Source organism: Somniosus microcephalus, chromosome 19 (assembly GCF_052327205.1).
Source record: "Somniosus microcephalus isolate GS21.2 chromosome 19, FLI_Smic_1.0, whole genome shotgun sequence".
Taxonomy (NCBI): Eukaryota; Metazoa; Chordata; class Chondrichthyes; order Squaliformes; family Somniosidae; genus Somniosus; species Somniosus microcephalus.
Genome location: NC_141005.1, coordinates 63,054,782 through 63,076,515, shown reverse-complemented (window position 1 = coordinate 63,076,515; position 21,734 = coordinate 63,054,782). Strand labels below are relative to the sequence as shown.

At 49.1% G+C, this 21,734-nt stretch overlaps 1 protein-coding gene across 5 annotated transcripts in view; it reads left to right on the top strand.

The window, feature by feature from the left end:
• The window catches only part of LOC147104526 (uncharacterized), a 127,260-nt gene that overhangs the window by 19,890 nt on the left and 85,636 nt on the right, over positions 1–21,734 (top strand). For all 5 annotated transcript variants that reach the window (XM_085961892.1, XM_085961890.1, XM_085961889.1 and 2 more), the window contains exons 3-4: positions 9,903–10,009; positions 11,749–11,848. In XM_085961892.1, coding sequence (XP_085818018.1) covers positions 9,903–10,009; positions 11,749–11,848 — 207 coding nt within the window. The remainder of the gene's footprint in view (positions 1–9,902; positions 10,010–11,748; positions 11,849–21,734) is intronic.

Genomic DNA, 21,734 nt, shown 5'->3' with positions numbered 1-21,734 from the left:
GCCAATCCTCCACCCACGCCAGAATATTACCCCCAATCCCGTGATTTTTTATCTTGAGCAATAATCTTTTGTGTGGCACCTTGTCAAATGCCTTTTGGAAGTCTAAATACACTACGTCCACTGGTTCCCCTTTATCCACCCTGTATGTTACTTCCTCAAAAAGCTCAAGCAAATTTGTTAAACATGACTTCCCCTTCATGAAACCATGCTGAGTTTGCCCTATTAAATTATGTTTATCCAAATGTCCCGTTACTGTCTCCTTAATAATGGACTCTAACATTTTACCAACCACAGATGTTAGGCTAACAGGTCTATAGTTTCCAGCCTTCTGCCTACTACCCTTTTTAAATAAGGGTGTTACATTAGCAGTTTTCCAATCTGCCGGGACCTTTGCTGAGTCCAGTGAGTTTTGGAAAATTATTACCAATGCATCCACAATCCCTACCGCAACTTCCCTCAAGACCCTGGGATGCAAGCCATCAGGTCCAGGGGATTTATCCGCCTTGAGTCCCATTATTTTACCAAGTACCACTTCCTTAGTGATTTTAATCGTATTTAGTTCCTCCCCCCCTAGAGCCCCCTGTTTGTCCAGTGTTGGGATATTCTTAGTGTCCTCTACTGTAAAGACTGATACAAAATAATTGTTCAGTGTTTTTGCCATCTCCATGTTTCCCACCATTAATTTCCCGGTCTCATCCTCTAAGGGACCAACATTTACTTTAGCCACCCTTTTTCTTTTTATATAACTATAGAAACTTTTACTGTCTGTTTTTATATTTTTTGCTAATTTACTTTCATAATCTATCTTCCCTTTCTTAATCAATCTTTTTGTTATTTTTTGCTGTCTTTTAAAGACTTCCCAATCTTCCATCCTCCCACTAGATTTGGCTACCTTATATGCCCTTGTTTTTAGTCGGATACTATCCTTAATTACTTTACTTAGCCACGGATGGCTATCTTTTCTTTTACACCCTTTTTTCCTCAGTGGAATATATTTTTTTTGGAAGTTGTAAAATAACTCCTTAAATGTACACCACTGGTCATGTACCGTCTTACCCTTTAATCTATTTTCCCAGTCCACTCTAATTAATTCCGCTCTCATACCTTCATAGTCTCCTTTATTCAAGCTCAGCACGCTTGTTTGAGATCCAACCTTCTCACCCTCTAATTGAATATGGAACTCAACCATGTTATGGTCACTCATTCCAAGGGGATCCTTTACTAGGACATTTTTAATTAATCCTGTCTCATTACACAGGACCAAATCTAAGGTTGCTTGCCCCCTGGTCGGTTCAGTTACATACTGCTCAAGAAACCCATCCCTAATACACTCAATGAACTCTTCCTCAAGGCTGCTCTGCCCAATTTGATTTGTCCAGTTAATATGATAATTAAAATCCCCCATAATTATAGCTGTTCCCTTATTACAAGCCTCAACTATTTCCTGATTAATACTCCGTCCAACAGAGTTGCAACTGTTCGGAGGCCTATAGACTACACCCACTAGTGTTTTTTTCCCCTTATTATTCCTTACCTCCACCCAAACTGTTTCACTATCCTGCTCCTTTGACCCAATATCATTTCTCTGTATTATAGTGATTCCTTCCTTTATTAACATAGCCACCCCACCTCCTCTCCCTTCCTGCCTGTCCTTCCTGATTGTTAAATAACCTGGTATGTTTAATTCCCAGTCATGGTCACCCTGCAGCCATGTTTCTGTAATGGCCACAAGATCATACCCATATGTCATTATTTGTGCCGTTAACTCATTCATTTTGTTACGAATGCTACGTGCATTCAGATAAAGAACTTTCAAATATGTTTTGTAACACTTAGTTCCTGTTTTTTCCCTTTTTAGTACTTTACTTTTTACTCCATACCTTCTGTCCCTTCCTGACACATTCTGTTTTTTAATTCCCCCACTGCTACCTAAGTCTATGACCTTCTCTGTTGTCATTTCTATTATTTGCTCTCTAGAAACCTCCCCCCCACTAATTAGTTTAAAGCCCTCTCTACAGCCCTAGTTATATGATTCGCCAGGACTCTAGTCCCAGCACTGGCCAAGTGGAGTCCGTCCCAACAGAACAGCTCCCTCCTGTCCCAGTACTGGTGCCAGTGTCCCAAGAAGCAAAACCCATTTCTCCCACACCAGTCTTTGAGCCACGCATTTAACTCTTTAATTTTATTTATCCTAGCCAAATTCGCTCGTGGCTCAGGTAATAACCCAGAGATTATTACCCTTGAGGTTCTGTTTTTTAATTTGACCCCTAGCTGCTCATACTCCTTTAACAGAACCGTCTTCCTTGTCCTATCTACGTCGTTTGTACCAACATGGACCACGACAACTGGATCCTCCCCCTCCCACTGGGTTTGTGTCTGGTCTGTATTTTTGTTGGTTTGTTTGGGCTCTGGTCAGTTCCTGTTTAGTCCCGCTCTTGGTGTTTGGTTTGTAACTGGTTCATGTTTTCTTTGAGTTGTATGTAATTTGATCCATTTGAACCTGACATTCTATCAACTCCGAAGGCTGAAATTCAGTTAAAATAAGTATTTTTCGTGCAGACACCAGGGTCAGACCCTTTCCCAAAACAAATTAAGAAAAGTATAGCTGAGCGTGCGAATAAAATTAATTTGAATGTATATGTACTGATGGTACAATTTACATGAGAACAATTATGTAAAGTGTTATGTGTTCATCCAGGTAAGGAATATAAATAGTGGGCAAAGGAACGCTAGTCTACTAACTAACTGCTTGATGCTAACACTGGAGGCATTAGCATCAAGTACATGGATTTGTAGTCCGTTACTGTGATAACTGCTGCACCACTCCCAGTATGGAGCACAACTTTCAGTGACCTTCTACTGTTTAATTCCAGTTACGTGGAGAGGCTGGAGAAGCTGGGATTGTTCTCCTGGAGCAGAGAAGGTTAAGGGGAGATTTAATGGAGGCATTCAAAATCATGAAGGGTTTCGATGGAGTAAATAAGAAGGAACTGTTTCCATTGGCAGGAAGGTCGGTAACCAGAGGACACAGACTTCGGATAATTGGCAAAAGAACCAGAGGGGAGATGAGGAGAATTTTCTTTACGCAGCGAGTTATGATGTAGAATGCACGGCCTGAAAGGGCGGTGGAAGCCGATTCAATAGTTACTTTCAAAAGGGAATTGGATAAGTACTTGAAGGGGAGAAAATTACAGGGCTCTGGGGAAAGAGCAGGGGAGTGGGACTAATTAGATAGCTCTTTCAAAAAGGCACCGGCACGATGGGCTGAATGGCCTCCTTCTGTGCTGTATGATTCTAACTGTTCACTGGACCAGTCCATGTTCTAGTGCTTTGTGAGCACTCACTGTTTCTTCCTCCAGTGCCCATTCTCCTGAAAGACACTGCAATATCTCAAACTTTCCCAGGCACCTCCCTCCAATTTCCCATCTCGGCCAGCCTACTCTTTGTACCTCCACTCATCTCCACTTGGCTTTCATTATTATCATTCTCTCGCTCTCTTCCTCTCTCTCTCTCTCTCTCTCTCTCTTCCTCTCCTCCTCTTTCCCCCCCACCTCTCCGTCTCTCTCTCTCTTTCCCCCCCCCTTGGTCTGCAGTGACAGAAAGCAAGGGAACGGGATTAGGAGATGGCCAACCCAGCTTCCGTAACATGAACAGACTCTAGACTAGGGTGTCTTCTGGGGACAGTCCCTGGATGAGGTCCTGTGTCCCCGGGCAAACCATGTCCCTGGAGGAGACCCCGGTTCAGGAAACTCGCCCCCGAATACGCAGGGGTTCAAATCAGGAGCCACGTGATCCCGAGCTGCCCTGCGGTCGGTCAATAAAGTGGGCGGGGCTGTGTGGTGGGGCGGATTCTGATTGGTGGGAGGGATGTCAGTCTCCTGTTTACAACCAGTAGAAGGGGTGGACTCACTGAGGGACTTTAATTTATGCAGAGATCGCGCTCTGTGGCCGCAGTACGCATGCTCCGCCCCCCCCCCCCCCCCCAAAACCCCCAACCCTCCCCTCGCCAAATCCCCGGATAGTCCTGTGTAATTCGGTTGAAGAAAAATTGGCCCCGGAGCCAGAATGTCCGAGTAACGGGGGCTGGTGGTAACCGGGCTAATGAGCGGCGGCTGGAGCCGGGCCGTGTGGATGTCCCAAGAGCCGGATCGGAGCGCGCTCCGTGGCCTCGGATGGTGTGGGTGAGTGTCGGAGGGGGAGGAGCCGGTGATTGTGAGCTGGCAGATGCTGTGAACAGCGGCCGCATTATTCAGGCGGAAAGTTAGTGTTAGGGGGGATTAAATACGTGGGGTTATGGGGATAGGGCTTGGGTGGGATGGCTGTCGGTGTAGGGACCGGGTGCTAGGGTTTGGATGATCAGCCATGATCTCGTTGAATGGCGGAGCAGGCTTGAAGGGCCGAATGGCCTACTCCTGCTCTTAGTTTCTATGTTTAAGTTCTGCCGCTGCTTTTTGCGGATTCAGATTGCATCAAAAGAACAAAAAATATTTGCCTCGCTGCGCAACCTACATTTTCATTCCTGTGTGTCCCCGGATTCGGTTTCGAAAATATGGTCACCCTACTCTAGACCCAGTGGCTCCAGTTTAAGTCAGTAGTGCTTCACCCTGTTCACATCTGCACTTACAACATTAGATCAGTGTGTCTGAGCAATTGATAGACCGTGAGACACAGTTTGGGGTCTGAGTGTCTGTCCCGGCTCATCGTGCAGCAGCTGAGGCAGCTGGAGCCAGACACCATCAAGGCGTGTCAGTGATCTGTGCTACTTGTGCCAAAACTGCAATTTCTGTCTTTATTTTATATGATCGAGTGGTTGCGATTGAAAATCTAATCATCCTGCTGTGACTCTGGGATGTTGGTATGAGCTTTCCCTTAATCTGGTGGCAATATCAGTCTCTAGCTGGTCGTTAAATGTGGCAATTGCACCTGTCGCCTTATTCAGTATGAACTCCTGCCCTAAATAGCGTTTGATTGTCTTGGGTATTTCTCTCCTGCTACACAAAACACAGCCCAACACACTCACACAAACAAGATGCTGCGGATGCTGGAAATCTGAAATGAAAACAGAAACTGCTGGAAATGCTCAGCAGGTCAGGCAGCATCTGTGGAGAGAGAAACAGAGTTCTGACGAAGGGCCACCGACCTGAAACTCTGTTTCTCTCCACAGATGCTGCCTGACCTGCCGAGTGTTTCCTGCATTTTCTGTTTTTATTCCATTAATGCATTGTTCACCGTGAGGTGCTTCTAGGAAACGCAGAGTTCCCGGTTTCCACTGCCCTTTGTGTGAAGAAGTGCTTCCTGACATCACCCCTGATGTCTGCTCAGGTACCTCTGTTAAAGGTAATCTTCTACTTCAGAGGAAAAGGCGCCTATATAATCCAGGGACCCTCCCGAGGTCTTTAGTTGTTGATCCGCTGTACATCTATGCACACAAGGGGCAATAAAGCTCCCAAAAACAATCTCATGTTTTTACCATCGGAGACTGCGTTCCCGAGGATGACTGTAAGACCAGTGGGCCTTTTACTTTTAACAGTCAGCTTCGTTTGTGTACAGTGTAAATTTGAGTGTTGTACTGTATTAGAATCTCCCACAATCTTTCTACATTTTGTCTGTAAATAATATGAATAGTAGTGTTAGCCTGCATGCAATGGTAGCGGTGCGGTGTTTTTCCTGTCTTCTGAGGTGACGGGATAACACGGGGGGGTGAACCTGCATCGATCTGGCTTCGTTTTGCAGCCCCCGGCCTGCCTCCTAGTAACAGCACAGTCCATCGGTACAACCGTTCAGATGGCAGTCCCTGAAGTACATCACCCGCACCGACTCCATCCCTCTCCCGGGCCACCGTCTGAAGCTGAACCAGACAGTTCGCAGACTCGGTGTCCCTTGAGATGAGCTTCCGACCCCACGTCCTCTCCATCTGTAAGACAACCTACTTCCACCTCCGTAACATCACTCGTCTCGCCCCTGCCTCAGCTCATCTGCTGCTGAAACCCTCTCTGTTACCTCTAGGCTTGACTATTCCAACGTTCTCCTGGTCGGCCTCCCCCCTTGCACCCTCCGTAAACTTGAGCTCACCCAAAACTGGGCTGCCCTTATCCTAACCTGCACCAAGTCCCGTTCACCCATCACCCCTGTGCTCGCTGACCTACATTGGCTCCCGGTTTGGCAATGCCTCAATTTAAAAATTCTCATCCTTGTATTCAAATCCCTCCATGGCCTCACCCCTCCCTATCTCTCTAACCTCCTCCAGCCGTACAATCCCCCGAGATCTCTGCGTTCCTCCAATTCTGGCCTCTTGTGCATCCCTGATTTTAATCATCATTGCCTTCAGTTGCCAAGGCCCTAAACTCTGAAATTTGCTCCCTAAACCTCTGCGCATCTCTACGTCTCGCTTCTTCTTTAAGACGTTCTTTAAAACCTACCTCTTTGACCAAGCTGTCTTAATATCTCCTTATGTTGCTCACTGTCAAATTTTGTTTGATATCGCTCTTGTGAAGCGCTATATGAATGCAAGTAGTTGTTGTGTGGCTGAAACCCCTATTTCTCGTTCACTCGACAACCCACTCACACTTTGGAGGGCCGTACATCTTTTGTCTCCTAAAATGCCAAAGATGGTGGTGGGGGGGCAGCTCCTGGCCTCTACAAAGCTGCTGGCCCAGGCCCAGGTGGTGGGAGTTGGGGGGCGGGGGGAGATAGTGTGTCCGAATACACCCTGTATCTCTCAGACCTGTTAGCTGCTCACTCCCCTTGATTGGGCGTATCTGACATCACTTGTCAGATCTGCGTGGCCACATAACGATCCTGTGACAGCGCTCAGTCTTCCCGACTGTATCCCAGACTTCCTGTTGGCCTAACCATTGCTTGCTTTGTGTCATAAGAACATAAGAAATAGGAGCAGGATTAGGTCACTTGGCCCTTCGAGCCTGCTCCGCCATTCAATAAGATCATGACTGATCTTGAGCTCAAAGCCACTTCCCCGCTCGCTCCCCATAACCCTTCACTCCCTTATCTTGCAAAAATTTGCCTATCTCCACTTTAAATGTATTTAATGACCCAGCCTCCACGGCTCTCTGGGGCAGAGAATTCCACACATTCTGTAAATTCAGAGTATTTTGTCACACAGGAATTCTTTTTGGTATATTTTGCGTATCACGCAGTGGCCTTCATCGTTGACCTGAAACGTTAACCCCACCTTCCTCCCCTGGCCAATATTTATCCCACAACTAACATCACTAAAACCGATCATCTGATCATTATCTCATTGCAGTTTGTGGGAGCTTGCTGTGCGCAAATTGGCTGCCGCGTCTCCCACATTACAACAGTGACGACACTTCAAAAGTACTTCATTGGCTGTAAAGCGCTTTGGGACGCCCTGAGGTTGTGAAAGGTGCTATAGAAATGCAAGTCTCTCTCCTCAGATGCTGCCTGACCTGCTGAGTATTTCCAACATCTTCTGTTTTTATTTCATATTTCCAGCAGCTGCAGTATTTTGCTCCTTGTTTTAGAGCGAGATTTACTCTGCCTCTAACCCGTTCTGTATCTGACCTGGCAGTGCTCGATGCTGACACTGGCTACCAAAAGGAGAAAGGAATCCCATTCCATTACTCACGTAAGCCCACTTTCACAGTGCAAAAAATAACGTGCATAACTCGCCAAGGACCTTTGGTGGTAGTAATTGAGCACTGCAGTGTGACATTTTCACCTTCCGGTTAAGTTTGGTAAAATCTGGTCATTTAATAGGATGATCCAGATTTGCATAACCGATAAAATAGGATTTTAAAAACTGTTTTGAATGTGAAATATCTTCTGCTTGAATGTGAAATATCTTCCGCCTGCAGACAATCAAAAATACCTGAAAGTTTTTGACACTGTCAGGCTCACGGGACAGAGTGTCCTCATAAATTGTTTCCGTCACTATTTATAAGACATTCATTCTGGTAAAGGAAGAACAGCAAGTGATTTGATTTAAAGTAGGCAGGGTCCTTCCACTGTCCCATTCCACCACTCCTATGTTGAGAGAGATTCCCGGGTCTTTAACTGGAACATTGCATCTCCCTCCGCTGTCCCACAGGCAAGCAAACCATGAACCTTGCTGACCTTTGCGGTCTTGCACTATTCTGTTTCCAATTAACTAGCAATAGTCAGTCCAGTCATCTGCACGAGTGCAGTAGCAGCCACTGCTGGTCTCTGCAGTTGGCCAAGATTGCGTTATAATTCAGCGTTCTGCATAATTCAGTGCTGAGGAAAGGTCATCGACCTGAAAGGTTAACTCTGTTTCTCTCTCCACAGCTGCTGCCTGACCTGCTGAGTGTTTCCAGCATTTTCTGTTTTTAGTTCCGGTTTCCAGAATCCACAGTATTTTGCTATTGTTATAATTCAGAGTCTGTCTAACGGGATCCCACTCCACTTGACCACCATACCAGTGATTGGCTCTGGTCTGCTGCAACGTTAATAGGAACAGAGGAATTGCTAGACGAATAAAAGACCAAGGTCCATCTGTTCACCTTGTACTATGCTGGTCGTCACATGATACAATGATAATGGAGTTGTTGTCTAATCACATCAATCAATCTCTATCAATGAGTCTCCAACAGACGAAGACATGAGGCGAGGAAACCCCCAGTGGTGGAGAGCTTAGAGAGCCACAGGCCCAAAGTCACCTGTTCCTCCTAAGCACGCTGCACTTACCACCTGTCATGTCCCAAATTACTCGTATACCGTATCCCACAATGTTATTTTCCAAAAGAAACCTATCTAGTTTGCACTTGAATGAATCAATACTAACTGCTTCCACCATCCCCCGTGGGAGCCTGTTCCATAGATTGACCACTCGCTCACTGAAATAATGTTTCTGCAGATTCGTTTTGAATTTACCCCCTTCAAGCGCAGGCCGTGTCCTCTGATTCTACGGCTCTGGACAAGGTGAAATAGCTCGTCATGTTCGACATTATCTAGTCCCTTCAGAATCCTAAAGACAGCAATCCTATCGCCACTCGACCTTCTGTTTCCCAGTGAGAACGTGACCAATTTACATAATCGCTCCTCCTAATCCTTCATCCCCTTAATCGTTCAAGTTGCTCTCTTCTGTATCCTTTCAATAGCTGCACTATCCTTTCTGTACTGTGGCAACCGGAACTGTACCCAGTGTTCTAAGTGCGGTTGCACCAATGATTTATTAAGTGGCAGGGTTACCTCACTATTTCGGCTCAACATTAACCTTTTAATATGTCCCAACACCTGATTTGCTTTACTCATTGTCGGTAAACATTAGAACATAAGAAATAGGAGCAGGAGTAGGCCATACGGCCCCACGAGCCTGCTCCGCCATTCAATAAGATCATGGCTGATCATCGACCTCAACTCCACTTTCCCACCCGATCGCCATATCCCTAGAGTCCAAAAATCTCTCTATCTCAGCCTTGAATATACTCAAAGGCTCAGCATTCACAGCCCTCTGGGGCAGAGAATTCCAAAGATTCACAACCCTCTGAGTGCAGAAATTCCTCCTCATCTCAGTCTTCAATGGATTGATGAATGATTCCAGTCTCTTTGGCCTCTGCGCAGTGACTGGATCTATTTTTTCGCTCGCTACGCTGAAGGCAGGCTCCCTTGTACCCAAGCCCTGTTTACACCGTTCCTCCACGGCTAACAGCGGGAGACTGGGAGAATCCCTGTGGAATTTCAGGGCCCTGCTCTCTAGGCCAACAAAGCAAGGACTGAAATTTAACATAGCAAAATCTTAATCATGGGTTGAAAAAAATTCTTGAAAAGTATTGCCCTCCTTTTTTAAAGGGACGTGAGGATATAGAATGGTTCAAAAATTTAGCTCTTTAATTTGTCAAAATAAACAATTAAGTATAATCACTGTGCTGATTTGAAATAATTTGACTTTTATTCCTGTGCAGGGATGGAGGCAGAGAGTCAGGCCCAAAGTGAAACCGTGGCGCAGCCCTTGAAAGATCACTGTGACTACCTGATGGACTCCATTGATACTCAGCTCAGCCAGCTGCAGGTAAAGTAGAGACTGAATTATCTTTGTCTTTAAGTCGTACCTTATCTAAAACCACCCTTGCACGTAACCAGGGTTGGCTCCGAATGGCAGTTTCATCGCGTGCGTCCTCAGGTTGCTTCCTGCTTCAGTTCCCACGTACTTTCTCAGTCTGGCTCTGATATCAGGAGTGAATTCAGACTGGAGTGACGAAAATTAGACCTTTTGACTTCATCTCAGTTCAGATCTGTTCAGGACCATTCGTTCCTTTTCCATACTTATTTAGTCTTTGTAATTTTGTGCTTGAGGTCAGCATCAAACTGATGATGAACCAGTAGATGTGGTGTATTTGGATTTCCAAAAGGCATTTGACAAGGTGCCACATAAAAGGTTACTACACAAGATAAGAGCTTGGGGGTAATATATTAGACTGGATAGAGGATTGATTAACTAACAGAAAACAGAGAGTCGGGATAAATGAGTCATTTTCAGGATGGCAAACTGTAACTAGTGGGGTGCCACAGGGATCAGTGCTGGGACCTCAACTATTTACAATCTATATTAATGACTTGGATGAAGGGACCCAGTGTAATGTTGCCAAATTTGCTGATGATACAAAGATAGGTGGGAAAGCAAATTGTGAGGAGGACACAGAGTCTGCAAAGGGATATAGATAGGTTAAGTGAGTGGGCAAGAATTTGGCAGATGGAGTATAATGTGGGAAAATGTGAAGTTATCCATTTTGGTAGGAAGAATAGAAAAGAAAAATACTATTTAAATGGAAAAAGACTACAGAATGTGGCGGTACAGAGGGATCTGGGGGTCCTTGTACATGAAACACAAAAAGTTAACATGCAGGTGCAGCAAGTAATTAGGAAGGCAAATGGAATGTTGGCCTTTATTTCAAGGGGGATCGAGTATAAAAGTAGGGAAGTCTTGCTACAACTGTACAGGGTGTTGGTGAGACCACACCTTGGGTACTGTGTACAGTTTTGGTCCCCTTAATTAAGGATGGATATACTTGCATTGGAGGCAGTTCAGAGAAGGTTCATGAGGTTGATTCCTGGGATGAAAGGGTTGTCTTATGAGGAAATGTTGTGCAGGTTGGGCCTATACTCATTGGAGTTTAGAAGAATGAGAGGTGATCTTATTGAAACATATAAGATTCTGAGGGGGTTGGATAAGGTAGATGCTGAGAGGATGTTTCCCCTCATGGGGAATCTAGAACGAGGGGGCATAATCTCAGAATAAGACGAAGATGAAGAGGAGTTTTTTCTCTGAGGGTCAGGAATATTTGGAATTCTTTACCCCAGAGAGCTGTGGAAGTTGAGTCATTGAATATATTCAAGGTTGTGATAGACAGATTTTTGAGCAACAGGGGGTCAAGGGTTATGGGGAGCGGGCAGGAAAGTGGAGTTGAAGCCAAAATCGGATCAGCCATGATCTCATTAAATGGCGGAGCAGGCTCGAGGGGCCGAATGGCCTACTCCTGCTCCTATTTCTTATGTTCTTATGTTCAAACATTCACAGGTCAGCTGAAGAGGGGAGTTCTGTCGACTGTACACCAATAATGTGCCGCTGCAGCTTGTCAGGAGAGATCCCTACGTTGCCCTCAGTCTGCGAGTCCCCCCCAGTCGGCGAGTCCACTCCCCTCCAATATTTAAACCACTCTCATGATCCAGTTTTAAACTCTTAGAAATTTGTGGATGAAACCGTTTAGCCCTGATACTGTTAGGGTGATAATGACTCTGATCCTTTCATAGGTTTCAGTATTAACCAGTCCTGGGCGGCCGGCAGCCAGCAGCCTGACCGAGAGTGCCTCCTTCAGGATCACAACGGAACTCTCCAGAACGACAGCTAGGGGTCAGTCTTTGTCTGTCAATGTGCTGAGGCTTTTACCTCATTGGCGAAATATCCAGTATCACTTCAATAATACAATTTTAACAGACCGTGCGAATGGTCTTCAATTATTAGGACACAGTGACACTGAGTGGACAATATGTCAGGGGGCAGTGTGTGGGGAGTGAGGGTCAGTATTGGGGTCACTGGGCAGTGTGTGGGGAGTGAGGTTCAGTATTGGTGTCACGGGGCAGTGTGTGGGAAGTGAGGTTCAGTATTGGGGTCACGGGGCAGTGTGTGGGGAGTGAGGGTCAGTATTGGGGTCAGGGGGCAGTGTGTGGGGAGTGAGGTTCAGTATTGGTGTCACGGGGCAGTGTGTGGGGAGTGAGGTTCAGTATTGGTGTCACGGGGCAGTGTGTGGGGAGTGAGGTTCAGTATTGGTGTCACGGGGCAGTGTGTGGGGAGTGAGGTTCAGTATTGGGGTCACGGGGTAGTGTGTGGGGAGTGAGGGTCAGTATTGGGGTCAGGGGGCAGTGTGTGGGGAGTGAGGTTAAGTATTGGTGTCAGGGGGCAGTGTGTGGGGAGTGAGGGTCAGTATTGGGGTCACTGGGCAGTGTGGGGAGTGAGGGTCAGTATTGGGGTCACGGGGCAGTGTGTGGGGAGTGAGGGTCAGTATTGGGGTCAGGGGGCAGTGTGTGGGGAGTGAGGGTCAGTATTGGGGTCACTGGGCAGTGTGTGGGGAGTGAGGGTCAGTATTGGGGTCACGGGGCAGTGTGTGGGGAGTGAGGGTCAGTATTGGGGTCGGGGCAGTGTGTGGGGAGTGAGGGTCAGTATTGGGGTCACTGGGCAGTGTGTGGGGAGTGGGGGTCCGCATTGGGGTCAGGGTCAGGGGGCAGTGTGTGGGGAGTGACGTTCAGTATTGGGGTCAGGGAGCAGTGTGTGGGGAGTGAGGTTCAGTATTGGGGTAAGGGGGCAGTGTGTGGGGAGTGAGGTTCAGTATTGGGGTCAGGGGGCAGTGTGTGGGGAGAGGTTCAGTATTGGGGTCGGGGGGCAGTGTGTGGGGAGTGAGGTTCAGTATTGGGGTCACGGGGCAGTGTGTGGGGCGTGAGGTTCAGTATTGGGGTCAGGGGGCAGTGTGTGGGGAGTGAGGTTCAGTATTGGGGTCGGGGCAGTGTGTGGGGAGTGAGGTTCAGTATTGGGGTCAGGGGGCAGTGTGTGGGGAGTGAGGGTCAGTATTGGGGTCAGGGGGCAGTGTGTGGGGAGTGAGGGTCAGTATTGGGGTCACGGGGCAGTGTGTGGGGAGTGAGGGTCAGTATTGGGGTCGGGGCAGTGTGTGGGGAGTGAGGGTCAGTATTGGGGTCACTGGGCAGTGTGTGGGGAGTGAGGGTCAGTATTGGGGTCACGGGGCAGTGTGTGGGGAGTGAGGGTCAGTATTGGGGTCAGGGGGCAGTGTGTGGGGAGTGAGGGTCCGCATTGGGGGTCAGGGTCAGGGGGCAGTGTGTGGGGAGTGACGTTCAGTATTGGGGTCAGGGAGCAGTGTGTGGGGAGTGAGGTTCAGTATTGGGGTAAGGGGACAGTGTGTGGGGAGTGAGGTTCAGTATTGGGGTCAGGGGGCAGTGTGTGGGGAGAGGTTCAGTATTGGGGTCGGGGCAGTGTGTGGGGAGTGAGGTTCAGTATTGGGGTCGGGGCAGTGTGTGGGGAGTGAGGGTCAGTATTTGGGTCAGGGGCAGTGTGTGGGGAGTGAGGGTCAGTATTGGGGTCACTGGGCAGTGTGTGGGGAGTGAGGGCCAGTATTGGGGTCACGGGGCAGTGTGTGGGGAGTGAGGGTCAGTATTGGGGTCAGGGGGCAGTGTGTGGGGAGTGAGGGTCCGCATTGGGGTCAGGGTCAGGGGGCAGTGTGTGGGGAGTGGCGTTCAGTATTGGGGTCAGGGAGCAGTGTGTGGGGAGTGAGGTTCAGTATTGGGGTCAGGGGGCAGTGTGTGGGGAGTGAGGTTCAGTATTGGGGTCAGGGGGCAGTGTGTGGGGCGTGAGGTTCAGTGTTGGGGTCAGGGGGCAGAGTGTGGGGCGTGAGGTTCAGTATTGGGGTCAGGGGGCAGTGTGTGGGGAGTGAGGTCAGTATTGGGGTCAGGGGGCAGAGTGTGGGGAGTGAGGTTCAGTATTGGGGTCAGGGGGCAGAGTGTGGGGAGTGAGGTTCAGTATTGGGGTCAGGGGGCAGTGTGTGGGGAGTGAGGTCAGTATTGGGGTCAGGGGGCAGTGTGTGGGGAGTGAGGTTCAGTATTGGGGTCAGGGGGCAGTGTGTGGGGAGTGAGGGTCAGTATTGGGGTCAGGGGCAGTGTGTGGGGAGTGAGGGTCAGTATTGGGGTCAGGGGGCAGTGTGTGGGGAGTGAGGTTCAGTATTGGGGTCAGGGGGCAGTGTGTGGGGAGTGAGGGTCAGTATTGGGGTCAGGGGGCAGTGAGTGGGGGGTGAGGTTCAATATTGGGGGCAGGGGGCAGTGTGTGGTGAGTGAGGTTCAGTATTGGGGTCACGGGGCAGTGTGTGGGGAGTGAGGTTCAGTATTGGGGTCAGGGAGCAGTGTGTGGGGAGTGAGGTTCAGTATTGGGGTCAGGGGGCAGTGTGTGGGGAGTGAGGTTCAGTATTGGGGTCAGGGGGCAGTGTGTGGGGAGTGAGGTCAGTATTGGGGTCAGGGGGCAGAGTGTGGGGAGTGAGGTTCAGTATTGGGGTCAGGGGGCAGAGTGTGGGGAGTGAGGTTCAGTATTGGGGTCAGGGGGCAGTGTGTGGGGAGTGAGGTCAGTATTGGGGTCAGGGGGCAGTGTGTGGGGAGTGAGGTTCAGTATTGGGGTCAGGGGGCAGTGTGTGGGGAGTGAGGGTCAGTATTGGGTTCGGGCAGTGTGTGGGGAGTGAGGGTCAGTATTGGGGTCAGGGGGCAGTGTGTGGGGAGTGAGGTTCAGTATTGGGGTCAGGGGGCAGTGTGTGGGGAGTGAGGGTCAATATTGGGGTCAGGGGGCAGTGAGTGGGGGGTGAGGTTCAATATTGGGGGCAGGGGGCAGTGTGTAGGGAGTGAGGTTCAGTATTGGGGTCACGGGGCAGTGTGTGGGGAGTGAGGTTCAGTATTGGGGTCAGGGAGCAGTGTGTGGGGAGTGAGGTTCAGTATTGGGGTCAGGGGGCAGTGTGTGGGGAGTGAGGTTCAGTATTGGGGTCAGGGGGCAGTGTGTGGGGCGTGAGGTTCAGTGTTGGGGTCAGGGGGCAGAGTGTGGGGCGTGAGGTTCAGTATTGGGGTCAGGGGGCAGTGTGTGGGGAGTGAGGTCAGTATTGGGGTCAGGGGGCAGAGTGTGGGGAGTGAGGTTCAGTATTGGGGTCAGGGGGCAGAGTGTGGGGAGTGAGGTTCAGTATTGGGGTCAGGGGGCAGTGTGTGGGGAGTGAGGTCAGTATTGGGGTCAGGGGGCAGTGTGTGGGGAGTGAGGTTCAGTATTGGGGTCAGGGGGCAGAGTGTGGGGAGTGAGGTTCAGTATTGGGGTCAGGGGGCAGTGTGTGGGGAGTGAGGTCAGTATTGGGGTCAGGGGGCAGTGTGTGGGGAGTGAGGTTCAGTATTGGGGTCAGGGGGCAGTGTGTGGGGAGTGAGGTTCAGTATTGGGGTCAGGGGGCAGTATGATACATGTGCACAGGATAAGGTGGTGCAGCCTGTGGAGGATTGGCTGGTACTATGTGTAAATCCTGGATCCTAGAGGGAGGAAGTCATATTTTTTGCTTGTAAAAAACAGCAGTAGTGGATTGGGTGGCAATTTTTTTTTGTTAAACTTCCCCTTATTTTGTCACCAGAATTCACGCAACCTGAGGGGTTTTTGGGCAGACTTCTCCTGGGTCACCGTCACACACATTCTAAACCCAGCTTTGAGAAATTGGGTTTGGGCAGACTGTAAATAGTTTTATCTGATCTTGTGATCGGAGTGACACTGGCAGGACAGTATTTAATGGCCGCCCCTAGTTGCGATGCTGGCATTGAGTCAGACACCTGGTGTGGGACTGGTGTCACATGGCGGCCAGGCCGGGTAGGCAGGCAGGTTCCTTGGTTCACGAATTTCCTTCAGGCAAATCAGATTTCATGGTCAATTCCTGGTGCCAGCCCACTAATTACCAGCTTTATTGGATACAATTTCAGAACCTACCATGGTGGGTGTGAACTCTCAACTAACAGGTTGCTATTGTAATTGCCAAGCTGCTGTACTCGAGATTGTGTTTCTTCCTCTCCCTGACTACCCCCTCCTCCCCACAGAGGAAGCAACCCCTCCCTCCACTCAATGCCTCTCTCCAGCAACGCGGCGAAGGAAATCTAAGCCGTATCCCGCCAAAGCGACACATAGGCGCTGGGTTACTCAGTCAGATTGCCGTTCCCAAGTTGATTCAGATGTATGATATTTAATGCAACTGTTTCTTGCTGCTGTACCTGTTCCCTTGTTTGTACTGTAAAGAAACTCTGACTAGGAGCCAGTCCGGCCCATGTGGTGTTGCTCTGTGACGCGGAGCCTGTGGCCCATGTGGTGTCGCTCTGTGACGCGGAGCCTGTGGCCCATGTGGTGTCGCTCTGTGACGCGGAGCTTGTGGCCCATGTGGTGTCGCTCTGTGACACGGAGCCTGTGGCCCATGTAGTGTCACTCTGACACGGAGCCTGTGGCCCATGTAGTGTCACTCTGACACGGAGCCTGTGGCCCATGTAGTCTCACTCTGTGACACGGAGCCTGTGGCCCATGTAGTCTCACTCTGTGACACGGAGCCTGTGGCCCATGTAGTCTCACTCTGTGACACGGAGCCTGTGGTTCATGTAGTCTCACTCTGTGACACGGAGCCTGTGGCCCATGTAGTCTCACTCTGTGACACGGAGCCTGTGGCCCATGTAGTCTCACTCTGACACGGAGCCTGTGGCCCATGTAGTCTCACTCTGTGACACGGAGCCTGTGGCCCATGTAGTCTCACTCTGTGACACGGAGCCTGTGGCCCATGTAGTCTCACTCTGTGACACGGAGCCTGTGGCCCACGTAGTCTCACTCTGACACGGAGCCTGTGGCCCATGTAGTCTCACTCTGTGACACGGAGCCTGTGGCCCATGTAGTCTCACTCTGTGACACGGAGCCTGTGGCCCATGTAGTCTCACTCTGTGACATGGAGCCTGTGGCCCATGTAGTCTCACTCTGTGACACGGAGCCTGTGGCCCATGTAGTGTAACTCTGTGACAAGAGTCCTTCCTTCTGACTGGCGTAGGTTGAAAAATGAGCTGTAGAACTTCATTCAGTCCAGCTCTCAGGCCAGATTCCCTTTGATCAAAGCAATGGTTCTGCTCTGCCATCTAACAAACACTGTTATTTTTCTTGAAGTTATGTCCACTCCTACTAAGACAAGCTGTGGAATTCTGAGATGGACTCTCATTTTAAACACAAACAGGGTGGCCTAGAAATTCAGTTGCGTTTGCGCCCACTTAGGGGCGAAAGAGTGGGTTGCGCCGGAAGTTTTTTAGTGCCCGAAATTAAGTTGGTCCCTAACATCGGCGTTAGCCGGTAGCGCTGCGCCGGCACCGATGACGTCATCGGTGTGTGCAGCGCCCCGGTTCCAACGCGATTCCCTGCTGAAGGCCAAATTCAGTTGCGGCCGCCTCACCCGCAGCGGCCGCAAACAACGTTTGAAAAACGGGGCCTTGCAGCTCCGAGAGGCCGGCGCATAAAGGTGGAGGGGGCGGCCGGCCGCTTTCCCGGCGGCCGCATGGCCGCACCTCCCTCCCCGGACTCCTGCACCACCCCCCCGCGGCATTGCTGTCTGACTCCCGCGAGCCCGGCACTTCTCCGTGGTGCCGGGGGAATCCAGCGGCCATCTCACGGCTGCAGGCAGCTCCTCCTTAAGAGAAGGAGGAGGCCTGCAGTACCCCAGCCTGCCGCACCGCATCGGGTGGCGCAGCGGCAGCTGGACGCCTGAAATAGACTTTCATCGCCCCAAGCGAGGCGGCCAAACCCTGCAGTAGCGCTCGCCTCCGTCTTGGCCCGTCGCAACTGAATTTCAGGCGGGCGCTACGGGAATCCGGGCGAGCGCTAAATTTCGGGCGCTAAAGACCTGGCGGGGCCTTACTGAATTTCTAGGCTGGTAGGTTTTCAACTTGGCACCCGGGCGTAAAACTGGCATTGCCTTTCTGAAATCAATGGAGAGGAAAGTTGGGCGGGTTTTCCACTGGGCGCCCGATCCACACGCCAGTTTTACACCTCGTGTGTAAAGAAAGAAATTAACGAATTGCATTTCTATAGCACCTTTGACCACCTTAGGACGTCCCAAAGTGCTTTACAGCCAATTAAGTACTTTTTGAAGTGTAGTCACTGTTGTAATGCAGGAAACGTGGCAGCCAGTTTGCGCACAGCAAGCTCCCACAAACAGCACTGTGATAATGACCAGATAATCGGTTTTTAGTGATGTTGATTGAGGGGATAAATATTGTCCTCGGATACCGGGGATAACTCCCCTGCTCTTCTACTAAATAATGGATCTTTTACACCCGCCTGAGCGGGCAGACGGGGTCTCATCAGAAGGGCGACACCTTCAACAGTGCAGCATTCCCTCTGTAGTGCACTGGAGTGTCACCCTGGATTATGTGCTCAAGTCTCTGAAGTGGGACTGTTCAAGTTCAAGTTAAGTCAAGACGTTTCAAGTCAAAAGCTTCTGACTCCGAGGCAAGAGTGCCATCACTGAGCTACAGCTGATACTGTGTATGTAGTTCAAGCAAACCATTCCTAATCAGATCAGAGCACAACTTTATCGATACAAGCTCCCATCAGGCATTCTAGGAGGGGCAAACATGATGGTGATCTCCCCCGCCCCTGCCGCCACCCCATTCCCCAGACTGTGGCCTCTTGTAAATTCCTCCCTCCCTTGCCTCCACCGTTGGTGGCTGTGCTTTCAGCTGCCCAGGGTATTCCCTCCCTTAAACCCTCCACCTCCTTAAAACCCACCTCTTTGACCAAGCTTTTTGTTACCTCTCCTAATTTGTGGCTCCACCTGTGGCTTGGCGTCCATTTTTCTGATGACGCCTCTGTGAAACGCCTTGGGACGTTTTTCTACATAAATGCAAGTTCTGGGTTTTGATTGGGGGAAATGCGAAACATATTGGGAGGTGCGGAGCCAGATGTTCACCTGTGGGTGTTTTTTAACATTAATTTTTGTTCCTTGTTCATGTTAAAGTATAAATGAAAACCTGGGACACGCTGGGCTTTTCAGCCACTCTAACCCAGAAGCAGCATACTGCCAGAGCACCGAGCTCTGATCCAGTCCGAGAGCTCACAACACTCGGTGTGCACAGCAGATTAAAAAGCAGGACCTCAAAGGTAGTAATCTCTGGATTACTACCAGTGCCACGTGCTAGTGAGTACAGAAATAGGAAGATAGAGCAGATGAATGCGTGGCTGGAGAGATGGTGTAGGAGGGAGGGCTTTAGATTCCTGAGGAATTGGAACCATTTCTGGGGGAGGTGGGACCTCTGGAACCCAGATGGGTTGCACCTCAATGGGAACAGGACAAATATCCTCGCGGGAGGGTTTGCTAGTGCCGTTGGGGAGGGTTTAAACTAGCTTGGCAGGGGGATGGGAACCTAAGTATAGAGTCAGTAGGGAGGGAAGAAAAACTGGAATTGGAAAACAAAAACTTAGAAAGTAAATTGGAAGGTCAGAGGAATCAAGGGCTAGATAGTAGTCAACAAGGAGGTTTGCCTGTACTAAATGGTATATACTTCAATGCAAGGAGTATAGCAAACAAGGCAGATGAGCTGAGGGCACAGGTAGATACTTGGGACGATGATATTATAGCTATTAAAGAGACGTGTCTGAGAGAGGGGCAGGTATGGCAGCTCAACATTCCTGGTTACAGGATTTTCAGATGGGATAGAGAGGGAGGCAAAAAGGAAGGGGGGGGGTCATGATTAAAGAAACTATTACAGCTGTGAGGAGGGATGATATGTTGGAGGGGTCATCAAACAAGGCCATATGGGTCGAATTGAAAAAGAAAAAAGGGGCGATCACACTGCTGGGAGTGTACTATAGACCCCCAAACAGTGAGAGAGCAATAGAAGAACAAATATGTCGACAAATTTCTGAGAAGTTCAAAAACTATAGGGCAGTAATAGTAGGGGATTTCAACTACCCCAATATTAACTGGGATAAAATTAGTGTGAAAGGTATAGAGGGTGCGGAATTCCTAAAATGTATCCAGGAGAACTTTTTTAGCCAGTATGTAGAAAGCCCAACAAGGGAGGGGGCGGTTCTGGACTTAGTTTTCGGGAATGAAGCTGGGCAGGTAGAAGGCGTATCAGTGGGGGAGCATTTTGGTGCTAGTGATCATAATTCTTAGATTTAAGGTAGTTAGGAAAAAGGACAAGGATAGACCAGGAATAAAAATTCTAAATTGGGGAAAAGCAAATTTTGCTAAGCTCAGAGGGGATTTAGCCATAGTGGACTGGAAACAGCTACTTGAAGGTAAATCGGTGTCAGAGCAGTGGGAGGCATTCAAGGAGGAGATCCGGAGGGTTCAGACCAAATATGTGCCCTTAAAGAAAAAAGATGGGACAAACAAATCTAGAGCCCCCTGGATATCTAGTGACATACATGGTAGGATAAAGAAAAAAAGGGAGGCGTATGACAGATACCGAGGGCTAAATACTCCAGAATCTTTAGAGGAGTAAAAGTGCAGGGGTGCAATTAAAAAGGATATTAGGAAAGCAAAGAGAGAGCATGAAAAATTCTTGGCAAGTAAAATCAAGGAAAACCCAAAGGTGTTTTATAAATATATTAAGAGTAAGAAGATAACTAAAGAAAGGGTAGGGCCTATTCGAGATCATGAGGGTAATCTGTGTGTGGAGGCGGGAGACGTCGGTAGGGTTCTTAATGAATACTTTGCGTCTGTTTTCACAAAGGAGAGGGGCGAAGCAGACATTGCTATCGGGGGAGGAGTGTGAAATATTAGATGAAATAAACATAGTGTGAGAGGAAGTATTAAGGGGTTTAGCAGCTTTAAAAGTGGATAAATCCCCAGGCCCAGATGAAATGTATCCCAGGCTGTTAAGCGAAGCAAAAGAGGAACTAGCAGAGGCCCTGACCATCATTTTTCAATCCTCTCTGGCTTCAGGTGTGGTGCCGGTGGACTGGAGGACTGCTAATGTGGTACCCTTGTTTAAAAAGGGAGAAAAGGATAGACTGAGTAATTACAGGCCAGTCAGCCTAACCTCGGTGGTGGGAAAATTTTGGAAAGAACTCTGAAGGACAGGATAAATCTTCATTTAGAAGGACACGGATTAATCAAGGATAGTCAGCACTGATTTGTTAAGTGAAGGTCGAGTCTGACAAACTTGATTGAATTTTTTGAGGAGGTAACAAGGAGGGTAGATGAAGTTAGTGCATTTGATGTAGTGTATATGGACTTTAGCAAGGCTTTTGATAAGGTTCCACATGGCAGACTGGTCACGAAGTTAAAAGCCCATTGGATCCAAGGCAAAGTGTCAAGTTGGATTCAAAACTGGCTCGGAGACAGGAAGCAGAGGGTAATGGTTGATGGGTGTTTTTGTGACTGGAAGGCTGTTTCCAGTGGGGTCCCGCAGGGCTCAGTACTAGGTCCCTTGCTTTTTGTGGTTTATAACAATGATCTAGACTTGAATACAGCGGGTATGATTAAGAAGTTTGCAGATGATACTGAAGAAGGAAGCTGTAGACTGCAGGAAGATATCAATAAATTGGTCAGGTGGGCAGAACAGTGGAAAATGGAATTCAACCCAGAGAAGTGTGAGGTAATGCATTTGGGGAGGGCTAACAAGGAAAGGGAATACACATTAAATGGTAGGACACTGAGCAGTGTAGAGGAACAAAGGGACCTTGGAGTACATGTCCACAGATCCCT